Raw genomic sequence first — 13,847 nt, forward strand, 5'->3', positions numbered from 1 at the left:
AAGAAGTAAAAATAATAGTAAAAGGCTCAAGAGGATAAAATATTTACAAATCATACATCCATACAGGATTTATATTTAGACTATATACAGAATTCTCCAAACTCAATAAATAGATTTAATTTAAAAATGAGCAAAAGTCACACATTTCACCAAAGTATAGATGGCAAATAAGCAAATGAAAAGTTGTTTGACATCATTAATCATTAGGGAAATGCCAGTTAAAAATAACTGCACAGAATAGCTTTGGAAACAGACAAATGGCTTAACACCAAATGTTGGCAAGGATGTGGAGAAAATGGATCTCATATTTGCCAGGAAAGTTAAATGGCACAGCCACTTTGGAAAAGAGTTTGGCAGTTTCTTCCCAGTATTTGCTCTCCTGGGCATTTATCCCACTAAAGTGAAATCTAATGTTCAGGTGAAAACTTGTACATGACTGTTCATCGCAGTTTTTTTTCATAATCAAAATTTGTAAGTAACCCAAATGTCCTTCAGTAGGTGGTTAAACTCTGCAATAAAATGGAGTGATCTATTGATACCTGCAATGACTTAAGTGAATTTCAAGTGAATTATGCTGAGTTAAAAATCCAATCTCAAAAGGTGAAAAAGGATAATTCCATTTACATAATTTTCTAAAACGACAAAACTACGTAAGTGAAAAACAGATTAGTGGTTGCCAGAAGTTGGGAATGGTGGGAGGGAGCAGGGAGAGGGTGGGAAATCTTTGTAGTGTTGGATTGTGTTGATTATTACAAATCTATACATATCGTGATAAAATGACAGAAGTAGACACACACATTGTACCAGTGTTGATTTTCTGATTTTTATATAATTATGTAAGATATATTTATTTGGGGAAACTAGGTGAAAGGTAGTAGTATCTTTGCAACTTCCTATGAATCTTTAAATTCAAAATGAAAAGTAAAAAAGACTAAGGAGTGTGATGCAGTGTGAGAAACTGATTTGGAAAAACAAAATTATGAAATACGTATTTTAGGACAGTTGGGAAAATTTGAATGTAACTATATTAGTTGATATTAGGAAATGATTAGTTTTCTTACCTGTAATGATGGTGTTTGGAGAATATTATGAAAGGATGAATATTGAAGTATTTGGAATGAAGTGTTTTGATGTTTACCGCTTTCAAAAAAATGTTTTTCAGTATGTACTGTGGTACAAAGCAAACGTAGCCAAGGTTGATAAGTCCAGATGGAGGCTACAGGTATTGCACCTTTCAACTTCTCTGTACCCGTGTGATGGTTTCAGAATAAAACATTTGGAGCAAAATTATCAGGGCTTTCTACAGATTAAATCTTTGTAGCTTCGGGCTCTTGGGTGCTCGCCTCGTTTAATTGCCCCTGCCCAGCCTGGGGATGCCCACTCTCTCTGAAGCCAGGGCCACAGTCTACCTGCACCCCGCCTCCCCCCTTTCTAAGCGCTTTTGCTCCCATCCCAGATCCACAGCAATATAGGATACCCATCGAGAGGAAAGCACCTCCCAGATTCCTAGAGAGGCCGGCATGCCGACCTGGGGAGCCGGAAGTCCACCGGAGCACTTCCTGTCCGGTCATTGTTCTGGCGCCGCTAGCCGCTACCGCGGGGGTCCCGGCCCGCCGGCCTTCTGCCCCCAAGCCCCTGAGTTCTGTGGCCAGGCCTCTCCGCAGCGCACGGTGAGCTGGGTTGGGGGTGGCGCGAACGACGGGGGCGCGGGAGGGACCATCCCTGTGGTGGGCCGGCGCGTCCTCGCCTCGGGGGACCCCAGCTCGGTCCGAGGGTGCCTCCGCGCCCCACCACTTCGGGAACCCGGCTGCCGCCTACGGAGGGCCTGGCCTGGGGGAGGTTGGACACGAACCGCCGCAGGAGCCGGGCTTACCCGGGAGCAGGGCTGCGTGGGGCTTGGAGATGGAGGAGATGGGTTGCCACGTTGGGAAATAAAGGACATTGAAAGGAAAGCCCTTGGTAGGGGACTCCGCGCAGTCTCGGGCTGGAGGCCGATTTGCGTTTGCTCAGCAGCCTGATGACAGTACTCACAGTAGCCGATCTTGCATGTTCACAGGTGAGTGTTAAGGGTCTTCCTACCTAGAATTCGGCTAGTCAAGGAAAGAATAATGTTCCAGAATTAAAATTTGTTGCAGGAGAGAAAGTACTGCATTTCTCAAGAAATTCAATGTATACAATAAGTTGCTAGTAAGTTAACACGTGGGAAAAAGCATACGATCACTTCAATAGCAACAAAAGGGGTTAGTAAAAGCATTTTTATTCTAATAAAGCATCTAAAGGGGAGTAGAAATCGCTCATTCTCTTCATAGTCAACGAAAATGTTAAGGTAATTGTATCACTTAAAAACAACAACACAAAAAAACCTGTTGGCTTGGTTGTGAGAAAAGGGTACTGTTAAGTTGGTGGTGTGATTTGGTGTGGTCCTTTTAGGAAGCAATTTGGCAGTACATGTCAATCATAAATTCCTTCAGCCAGTAATCCCTCTATTCTATTTGCACAGAAAAATCTTAGCATTAATTATTTTTAAGAAAATAAGTGGAAACAATAAAAACTTTTACTGAAGCAATGGTTCATAAATTAGGGATGGTTGAGTAAATTATAGCTATAATAGAAAGTACTATGCCAGAATGAAATATCTCTGAATGTACTTACATTGAAACATCTACCTAAGACTACTAGACTGTTGTGAAATATAGAAATTGAGTTCAAAAAACTGCAGATTAAGAAAAAACACACAAAAAAACTGCAGATTGCTGAACAGTATATATATGACCTATTGTGGAAAAATAAACAGTAAGTGTGAAGGTGTATATACATGTATGGCAATGCAGAGAAAAGATTAAGTAGACTGATCACTAATTTGTGTGTGTGTGTGTGTGTGTAGGACATATATTTAATTCTGTGTATTTCTGTATTGATGCTTTTTTCAATGGGAATGATAGATAACACCATAGGTTATTGTGTAGTTACTAAAAATGATAAGTGTGAAGAATGGCAACATGAAAAAAATCTTCTTTATCTTAAGACTAAGCCTTAGTCTCACAGGACATTTGGGAGAAATGGTAAATATAACAATCAAAAAGAACCTCAAAACTATACCTGTAATCACATCACCCAGAGACAACCACTCCTAACATGTTGGTGTCTAGGCTCCCACGTTTTTCTTGAGGTTATTATTCGATTATCATTCTATTATTTACCTTTGGCACTAAAATCTTTGTGTTGTAATGTCCCTTCTTAAAAACACACACACAGAAAAACCCCGTGGTGATAATTGTGAAAATATGAATCCCCATAGTTAAAAAGTTTAACTTGTCATAACTGTGGTTGCACAATTGTGGTAGAAGTTTTCTCCTAAAAGAAATATATTCTATCATCCACAGTGGATATCTCTTTGGAGGTGGACCAGTGGTGAATTTTCTTAATCAGTTTTTGTATTTTTCAAGTCTTTACAATAAAAATGTATCAATTTTATAATCAGGAAAAAATCAGTAGACATTATATAAAGCTGTTTGCAGTGTAATTATTATGGGGACAAATTACAAGTTTACAGTTCATCCCCTTCCATCCTATGCATGAGGAGTAGAGCAGACCCTGTGCTGCAGTGGCCACTGTCTAGGCACTGGTGAAATTGGCCAGTGGGCTTGGTAGCAGGGGCCATCCCTGTGGTGGGCCGGCGCGTCCTCGCCTCGGGGACCCCAGTTAAATCAGCCAGGCAGACGTCTGCTTGATGCTAACAATGTTTTCTGCTTTCTCAGTAGACAGTACTCATCCTGGCACTGGGAGGAAACTCAAGAACATACTGTTGAAATTAAAGGTTAGATGGGGCTTGACCTCTGCTGGGCAGCCCTCAGCTGCAGGAGTTCTGCTGAGCAGAGAAGATGACTGCAGATTTGAGAGAGGCCATGGCCCTGGCCCCGTGGGGCCCAGTGACAGTGAAAAAGGAGGAGGAGGAAGAAGAAAGATTCCTAGGTCAGGCATCCAGCCAACAAATGCATTCTGAGGACATCAAAGCCGGAGCTCCTGGAGAGGATCCGCGGGAAGGCCTTGATGGGGCAGAGCAGGAGGAAAAGGTAAATAATGGTCTGGGAGGAATGAGGGAGGAGAAACCGAAAGATCTCCAGGGGTTTCAGAGAGGGCCGCTGTCCCTCTGCTGCCACACCTGGAGCCTTGTTTCTCAGCTGGAGCTCTGGCCTTTAGTCCTTTGGAATATAAAGGAGCATTCTCTTCTGATTGATGTGGCATCTGGTACTTTAAAAATATATATATTTTTTATTGATTTCAGAGAGGAAGGGAGAGGGAGAGAGAAATAGAAACATCAATGATGAGAGAAAATCGATTGGCAGCCTCCACCCCTACTGGGGATTGAGCATGCAACCTGGGCATGTGCCCTTGACCGGAAACAGGCTGGCATTCTATCCACTGAGCCAACCGGCCAGGGCTGCCATCTAGTAATTTATAAACTGGTGGTTCTCAAACTTTGCTACACAGCATTACCTGGGGAGCTTTTTATAAAACTCTGATGCCCATGCAATACTGCATTCCAGTTAAATCAGCATCTGGGGGCGGGATCCAAACTTGTCCAGTTTTAAAAACTTTTTAGCTGAGCCGAAACCGGTTTGGCTCGGTGGATAGAGCGTCGGCCTGCGGACTGAAAGGACCCAGGTTCGATTCCGGTCAAGGGCATGTACCTTGGTTGCGGGCACATCCCCAGTGGGGTTGTGCAGGAGGCAGCTGATCGATGTTTCTAACTCTCTATCCTTCTCCCTCCTTCTCTGTAAAAAATCAATAAAATATATTTTTTAAAAAACAAAAAACTTTTTAGCTGATTCCAGTCAGGATTTGATCATTCTGACCTTTGTTTCTCAAACTTTAATATGCATAGGAATCACTGTGGCGGAGTCTTGTTGAAATGCAGATTCTGATTCAGAAGGTCTGGGGTGTGACCTCTGAGATTCTGCATTTCTCACAAGCTCTCAGCTGATGGTGATTCATTTGAACTGCAAAAGGCACTTTGAGTAGTGAGGTTTTGTACTACACTGTGGTCCTTATGTTTTCAAACACACCCCTTACCATCATTAGCTAGATGAGGTTCTCCAAAGCCTCTGTAATAATATGATCTTTGATCTTTAGGCCTCAGAAAATTCTACTCTGCAAAATCTCCCCATGTGCTCTCTTGTCTTGTCATGCACTCACTGGCAAGTTCAGTTTGGATGCTAGAGTGAGCATTGAGGTGAAATCAGAGTGATAGGGCCCTAACCAGTTTAGCTCAGTGGATAGAGCGTCGGCCTGCGGACTGAAAGGTCCCAGGTTTGATTCTGGTCAAGGGCATGTACCTTGGTTGCAGGCACATCCCCAGTAGGGAGGTGTGCAGGAGGCAGCTGATCGATGTTTCTCTCTCATTGATGTTTCTAACTCTCTATCCCTCTCCCTTCCTCTCTGTAAAAAATCAATAAAATATATTTTTAAAAAAAGAAAGAAAGAAATCAGAGTGACAGGGAAGAAGGTGCAGGCTTGCTTCTCTGCCTAACTCGTCATGGGGATTAGGAAAGACTGGCTTCCTTGACTTCCTGTTCCTTTCTTTTAAAAAAATGTTCGGAGCCCTGGCCGTGTCCCTCAGTTGGAATGTTGTACTATATACCAAAGAGGTTGGTATATGGTACCCAGTCAGAGTACATACAGGAGACAAATGATGGATGTTTTTCTCTCTCTCTCCCCTCTCCCCTTCTCTCTCCCTCCCTCTCTAAAATCAATTTTTTAAAAAAAGTTTGGGATTGGTGTGGGGGAGGTTGTTTGTTTGTTTTATCATTTCCAGGAATAGGTACGTAATATTCTCATCCTCAAAAGCAGTCATCATACCTGACGACCGCCACCCCCTGATCCCAGTGACCATCCTCTCATAAACCCACCTGTGCCTGCCTGTCTCTAGGGTGAGAACATGTTCTGGGACATGGCGGTAGTCCTGAAAGCAACGCAGGAGGTGCCTGCTGCTTCAACCCTCGGCAGCTACTCGTTACCAGGGAGTCTTGCCAAGAGCGAGATACTGGAGACTCGTGGGAACATGACCTCTCTAGGTAAGTTTAGCCCCTGATTCAGAATGCTGAAAGATGCCTGTGCATTTGTCACAGGAAATGGCTTACTTTGCATAGAGTCTCAAGACACCAGACAAACACAGGTGAACTTCAGATTCACCTTTTAATCACATTTATTGTTGAGCAGGTTTCATTATCTATTCACACACGTGGGTACGTATCCTCTTCATATACTTTGTGTTTAGCATAGGTTGGTGATTTTGAGAAAATGCCCTGGAGATGTTCTGTTTTCCTAGAACTTTTTGCAAATTCTGGAGGATTTTGAGCAGTGGCATCAGCTGAAAACTAGGTCCTCATGAAGGATATGGTGGTTTATCATCTGGTTCTCTAAGCTGGGACTTAGGAAAGGCAGGTATCCTATATAATAAAGAGCTAATATGCTAATTAGACCGGATGGCAGAACGACCTTCCGGACTGATCAGTGAGTGGAGCCATGAGGCAGCTGGGGCCGTGAGGGCCGAACCCCTTGCACGAATTTCGTGCATCGGGCCTCTAGTGTTATATATCTAACTAGCAGTGGCAGAGGCTTGCCAATGGAGTGATGTGTAACTGGCTGAAGAATGTGGTAGCCATGAGTCCTGTGTTATGGAAGCAATCCCTGGATATCTGCCACGGCCCCTTTGGGCACTCGCTTTATGAGTCTGTCTGGTACAGGGCTGAGTCTGAATATTTTGAACCCATTCTCCTCACTAGCCAGTTCCTCAGGCATTTGTGGTCCAAGTCACTTTTTTTTTTTTTTTTTTTTTTATTGACAGGTGAGCAGGGAGGAAGGGGACAGGTGAGCAGGAGGAGGGGGCAGGTGAGGAGGGAGGAGGGGGCAGGTGAGCAGGGAGGAGGGGGGACAATTGAGCAGGGAGGAGGAGGACAGGTGAGCAGGGAGGAAGGGGACAGGTGAGCAAGAGGAGGGAGACAGGTGAGGAGGGAGGAGGGGGACTGGTGAGGAGGGAGGAGGGGGCAGGTGAGGAGGGGGACAGGTTAGGAGGGAGGAGGGGGACCGCTGCGACGCCCCGAACCACACCCAAGTCACTTTCTTACACCAGTGTTGTGAGGAAGGTTGGGATCTCCACCTTTCATCTTCTTGCCTGTTTTTTACTTATTCCCCAAACTCTCCGCAGCTTCTGTTCCTCAATTTCTGCTTTCTGTTCCATTCTCTCTGATGTATTCCCCTGTGTAACATTTTTTCTCTGTGTCCTTGCTTTATTAGTCATTCATAGTCTTAATTCTCACAACTGCACCCGTCCGCCAGGAGTGGCCTTTATTTTCCTTCTCTTACCTCAAGACTGTTCCCAGCTAAGACTTACTTTTCTGTGCTGCCAGCCACCTCCACAGCAGCAGGTCATAGCAGGAACACTGAGCTCTGAGAAGTAAAAGAGATCTGAGTGTAGTTGGTGCCCTGCCTCTGATAATTTTATGGCCTTGAGCAAATCTGTTTGCTCCTGGATCCCCATTTCCTGTTCTGTAAATGGGGTGCATTCATTCAGTACATACAGGGTTGGTTGGGGGCCAGTTTCCTATGTGCTAGCCAGGACAGTCGGTGCTGGGGCTACAGCGGTGAATAAGACACAGACTGCCCTTTTGTGGCGCTCAAGTGAAGGAGAAGCTTCATTTTGATGGTAAAATCATATACATGAAAGTGCTTTGGAAATTTTGACATGTTACTGGGTTTTCAAAGTTTGAGAGAGTTTATCTATAGTTTTCTATATATTAATTAATGTTGAGTTTATTTAAATTTTACAATAAAAACCAATTTTTAAGCCTTTAAGCATAACTTACTTTTAGTTCATTCACACATCTTGAAATATTTTTATAAACATGAGAACACTTGTGGTTTGTCTGTGATTCATGGTTATGTAAGCTCCAAGTTTTGCAAATTGACTTTTTAAAACATTTAATTCCACCTATATAACAATTTTCTTTATTTTTATTTTCTTAAATAAAAATACATGAAATGTAAATTTAATATCTTTAGTTCTTTAAAACATTTCAAATACCTAAGCAGATAAACTTACAAATCTTATACACATACAGCTTTTGTAAATCTCATGAGTTGGACTTACAAATTTAGTAAATCAAATTATCCTTCACATCAGCAGCTAAGATGGCAGACTCATAGCATTTCAGATCTCTCTCTCTCTCTCTCTCTATCTTTAGATGAAAGAGAAGTATTTTTCTTTTGATTTTGATTTGAGCTTGAGCAGATAAGATTTGGCCTTGATTTCCCTGGGCAGTTGCCAAGACCCTACCTCTTACTTCATCTCTGTGTTGAATCTGTTAAATAACTATTCATATCAAGACCTTTTGGGCTACAGTTGTACCCAGTTCTGTAATAATCTACACTAATAAAAGAGAAAGATGCAAATTGATCATACCTTTGTGACACCCACCAACCAATCAGGAGTGAATATGCAAATCAACCCAACAAAGATGGTGGGTTAATTTGCATACACAGGCGCTGAGCAGCTGGGGGTGGGGCGGGATGCCTGTGTCGTCAATGACATAGGCCTTCTGCACCACTGCAGCCACTCTGGGCCTTTGGGCAGTGTGGGAAGGTGGAAAGGCGGCTCTGGTCCAGAGCGAAGGCGGTGCCAGCATCCAGGGGAAGGAAGGCCCATTCTTGCATGAATCTTCGTGCATCAGGCCACTAGTTTTAACATAAAGCGTTATGCAAATATAAGGAATTATTTCCGTTATTAGATCTAATCTATTCAGTAGTTCCTACTGGTCTTCATCTTTCATGTCTTTCTCATCTAAATCTCACAGTAAGGAAGGTAGGAGTGAGGTCAGGGGAGGGAGTGAGGCTAGGAGCTAAAGTGTGCCTGGGCTTTGATCTGTTGCAGAGCTGCTGGGATTGGGGCCCCCTAGTGTTAGTGGTGAGAACCTAAAAGTAAGAAGAAGAAGATGGAAAAAATTGGGACGGAGTAGTAGAAGGGAGAAAAGTAAAGTGAGATGTAGGAGATAAAGAATAGTAGGAAAAAAATAATAGTAGAGAACATAAATGAGAAGAATGTAATGAGCAAGAGAAAAGCAGAAAAGACAAGCTATACAAGGGAAAAATCAGAATATTTCACATAAAAATTAAAAAATAAACACTAGGAGAAGAGAGTGACAAGAGAGGCAGTAAGGGAAAGAGGCAGAGGAAAAAACTAAGGAGATATAAGAGTAGTTAAACCTCAGGCAGAAAATTGGAGTAGATTTACAAAAAAAAAAAAAAGATACCAGAACAGTAGGAGTAGATATAATCAGAAAAAGGTTAACATTCCAGACTTATTGACACATTCGGGGCTCTTCTGTATCTTATTCAGGCTTTTCTTTTCTGCGACACTGCCCTTCCTATTATCTGAATACTTGTGATGGAATTTCATATTACCATGGTCTTAACCAGGCAACAAGCTGGGCTGTTTTCCTGCCCCCATATTGCTTTGTCCCACCTTGACATCCCTGTCCCACCCCCTCATCTCTGGTTGGAGAGTCGCCCTGGCCTGAGCAGGTAGGATGTTTTGTGGGTGCTGGGTTCCCCTGGCAGTTGCTGCGTGATGCAGTTCACAGCTTCACTGCTCACTTCTAAGTTGACACCACCAATGGGGAGGCCTGCCTCGCACCCCTCACCCCTGCTGATCCTCATCCCACTTGGCTTATTATTTGAGTATTTTCCTGAGCTTGGTTTAATTCTCAAACACTTAATAAGGGTTCAGTCCGCCAGCTCTGGGAAAGGGAGGCCTTGGCTGCATGGGTGCACATTGAAGGTCAAGGGCAGTGAGGCTGGAGAGGAGACAAAGAGCTATGAGGTCACTGCCTGCAGGGCCCCTTGTTGACACCATTAGGGTTCTGCTGCAATGTACAGCAAGCATGTCAAACTCAAAGGCTAACACGGGCCAAATAAACAAGGTTTAAGTTTATGTGGGCCGCAAAAAAACAAAAGCTTCCATTTTCATAGAAACGTAAGTTTATTTCGATAGAGACACGCTGAATACAAAGGGCTGAAATAATTGAGTAATCGTTAACATAAAATAATAATAGAACAGTTTAATAAAAATTAATGTTTTTTCTTGAACATTAACTTACCAGACACTGAATAAATGCACAAATTAGTAAGCGTAATGCAAATAAACCTATTTTTCTTGTTCTCTGAAAGCGAAGAATTTCCTGTTGTGCACACCAAACAAGTCAGTCCAAGATTAATGACGTGGCAATCGGCTGCTAAAATATTTGCTGCTAGTATAAGTGGAGAGGAATAGTGCGCCTGCGCATAAGGCACATAAGGGAAATGAATGCAACACGATTATAGTAATCAGTCATTAGCAAATGTTGTAGTTCGTTATTAATAATTATGTTCAACAGGATGGATATTGTAAAAATTAAGTTACGAAATTGTTATTAAAACTTTTCTTACATACCATTATATGGCGGGCCGTGAGTTTGATATGCTTGATGTAGAGCAAGCAGAGACTAGTCAGAGTTTTAAAGCTTCAGGAAGCTTTGATGTTCTTACGGTATTTTTGGGCACTGTGGAGCAGGGTATCCCATGTCTTACACGTAACCCGAAAAGGTCATCTTTCCCTGACATGAGGCGAGGCTGTTTCCTCGACACCGGGGGTAAGGTGTTTACTCTGTTCACAGTCGTCTTTAGTCCCTTCTAGTGTTGCCATCTATTACCATAGCAACTGCCATCCCCTAAGTTTCATCTTTCCTCCTGGTCCCAGCACTGTGACCCATAGTACCATTCGTCAGGCTGAAAGTCACTGCAGACACTCCGCAAATCTACGCTCTATGGCTGTTCTCAGCAATTGACATAGAAACTAAATTCCTCCTCTCTTGGTCTTATGAGGTAGATCTTGTTATTGTCTCTATTTTAGAGGTAAGGAAACTGAGGCACAGAGAAGGTAAGTTACTAGCCCAAAGTCATGCAGCTGGTTGAGTGGCAGAGCAAGTATTTGAAACCATGCAGTCTGGCTCCAGAATTCATGTTCTTAAGTGCTCTGCTGCACAGCCTCTTAGTGTTTTGGAGGCGTTTGGCCACTGTAGTCCTCTTGGCATCCTTGGCATCCAGTGTGGCCCTTTCTGTCCATCTTATCCTCTCTTTGATACGCAGCATCCTCATATACAAAAGCCTAAGTTGCCCAGTTCTTCATTCACAGGTAGGGCATCTCCCTAATTAACTTCTGGGTTGTAAGCAGGTTCACACTAAGTGGCCGAGGTAAGAAGGCAAGCCTGGGGACAGACTGGTGTCCTGCAGAACTGGTCCTAATTGTGAGATCAGTTATCAGACAGCCAGAGGAGACCTGTCTGGAGATGGCTTCCCTGGCATAAGGCCGTGTGTTAAATGTCTAGTGGAGGGAAATGGAAATGCTGGAAAGACCATGAATCAGTGGATTCTGCTCTAGGTGTAGGGGAGATCATAGGCCAGGCAGAAGAACCTACAGAAGAGAGGTGGCACGTGAGGGGATTCTTTTTTTAATTCTTCTTCTTATTATAGGGAGAGAGAAAGTAAGAAAGACAGAGAAACTGATTTGTTCCATTTATGTTTGCATTCATTGGTTGCTTCTTACCAGGCATCAAACCCGCAACCTTGGCATATTGAGACGACGTTCTAACTAACTAAGCTACCAACTAGGGCCAGAGGTGATTCTTTCTTTGAATGAAGCCCTTCTACAGACACTGAAGTCACAGACCTCCTCACCTTTATGACTTTATGATCTTATTTTTTTTCTAGGTTAGAAAAAGCTGACACTTGTATTTGTTGTTTGTTGTTTCAGGTGCTGATACCAAGAACCTACAATTATTGGTTCCAAAAACTGAAATATGTGATGAAGCAGAAAAACCCTTCATGGTATCAGGAAGCATCCAGAAAGTTGACTCTCAAGGACCTGAGTTCAAAGAAGCCTTCGAAAAAGGGAACATGTTAAAGGGGCAGAGAATAAAGAGGGAAAAGAAAGACTTCAGGCAAGTGACAGTGAAGGACTGTCATGTACCTGGAAGCTTCAAAGAAGAAGAAGACGAGAAATGTCAGAAATCTGGGGAAAGATACAACCGTAGTTCTGGCCCCGTTAAAAACCAGAAAAGCCAGCCTGGGCAGAAACCTTTTACTTGTAGTGTGTGCGGGAAAGGCTTTAGTCAGAGTGCTAACCTCGTGGTGCATCAGCGGATCCACACTGGGGAGAAACCCTTTGAGTGTCACGAGTGTGGGAAGGCCTTCATTCAGAGTGCAAACCTTGTTGTGCATCAGCGAATCCACACTGGACAGAAACCCTATGTTTGTTCTAAATGTGGGAAAGCCTTCACTCAGAGTTCAAACCTGACTGTCCATCAAAAAATCCACTCCTTAGAAAAAACCTTCAAGTGCAGTGAATGTGAGAAAGCCTTCAGTTACAGCTCACAACTTGCTCGGCACCAGAAAGTCCACATTACAGAAAAATGCTATGAATGTAATGAGTGTGGGAAAACATTTACTCGGAGCTCCAACCTCATTGTCCACCAGAGGATCCACACCGGGGAGAAGCCCTTTGCCTGTAATGACTGTGGCAAAGCCTTCACCCAGAGTGCAAATCTTATTGTGCATCAGCGAAGCCATACTGGTGAGAAGCCATATGAGTGTAAAGAGTGTGGAAAGGCCTTCAGTTGCTTTTCACACCTGATCGTGCACCAGAGAATCCACACTGCAGAGAAACCTTATGACTGCAGCGAGTGTGGAAAAGCCTTCAGTCAGCTCTCTTGCCTTATTGTGCACCAGAGGATTCACAGTGGAGATCTTCCTTACGTGTGTAATGAGTGCGGGAAGGCCTTCACCTGCAGCTCATACCTACTTATTCATCAGAGAATCCATAATGGGGAAAAACCTTACACATGCAATGAGTGTGGCAAGGCCTTCAGGCAGCGGTCGAGCCTCACTGTGCACCAGAGAACCCACACGGGGGAGAAGCCCTACGAGTGTGAGAAGTGTGGTGCAGCCTTCATTTCCAACTCCCACCTCATGCGACACCACAGAACCCACCTCATTGAGTAACATAAAGGAAGAAGATGATCTCCAGGCATTGGTCATACCTGCTACCCCCCTGATTAGACACCACTGCTTTGTTCTTCCTCCTTTGTAAAAACGAGGCCTGCTACGATCTTAAAGATAATAGTTTTCAGGAGTGCAGCACAAAACACAAGCATTTCAGAGGCTAACTTAAAGAAAATGAAAGCTAAGCCTCTAAAGGCAAGGACTTTGTTTTTAACTGTCCCCTAAGTGGTGGTGGTGTCTGAAATACCATGTGGCTTTCTTAGAAATGGGTCATACAAAGCTAAATGATGAAGATCCCACTTGGGGAAAGGTATTTTTAAACTAAATTTTGTGTTTTTTTTTAAACTGGTAATTTCTTGAGCAACAGGCAGGTTACTGGTATAGGTCTGCCTGGTGGAATTCTGGCGCTTTAAACCCTGTATCATAGCATTTTGGGTTAAGCAGCAACTAGTTAAGGAAACCACTTTGGGTAGCAGTTCACCAACAACCCACCTATGAATATTTATAAGCTTTCCATTCCCGAGGTAATTAAAAATATATTTTTTAAACCTATTAACTGTCCACTACTCCTCAAATGGACAGAAGTAGGACAACGGCTGTGTCCCTCATTCTATACCTCATGAACCTTGGATGAGGAAGCTCTGGTGAGTCTCTTCTGACCCTTCCCCAGTCTGCATGGCCAAGCACTTGAGGTTTGATGGAGATTCCACACTGGGGCCACAGATGCTGCTGGGCTGTACTCATTCGCTAAGATG

At 43.4% G+C, this 13,847-nt stretch overlaps 1 protein-coding gene across 1 annotated transcript; it reads left to right on the forward strand.

Moving 5' to 3' along the window:
• Positions 1-1,604: 1,604 nt before the first annotated feature.
• On the forward strand, positions 1,605-13,624 carry ZNF35 (zinc finger protein 35). The gene is made up of 4 exons (XM_008154423.3): positions 1,605-1,670; positions 3,759-4,073; positions 5,930-6,074; positions 11,846-13,624. The coding sequence occupies exons 2-4, from the start codon at positions 3,882-3,884 to the stop codon at positions 13,090-13,092; spliced, it is 1,584 nt and encodes a 527-aa protein (XP_008152645.2). The 5' UTR covers positions 1,605-1,670; positions 3,759-3,881; the 3' UTR covers positions 13,093-13,624.
• The last annotated feature ends 223 nt before the right edge of the window (positions 13,625-13,847 follow it).

Source organism: Eptesicus fuscus, chromosome 18, assembly GCF_027574615.1.
Source record: "Eptesicus fuscus isolate TK198812 chromosome 18, DD_ASM_mEF_20220401, whole genome shotgun sequence".
In the NCBI taxonomy this organism is placed as follows: Eukaryota; Metazoa; Chordata; class Mammalia; order Chiroptera; family Vespertilionidae; genus Eptesicus; species Eptesicus fuscus.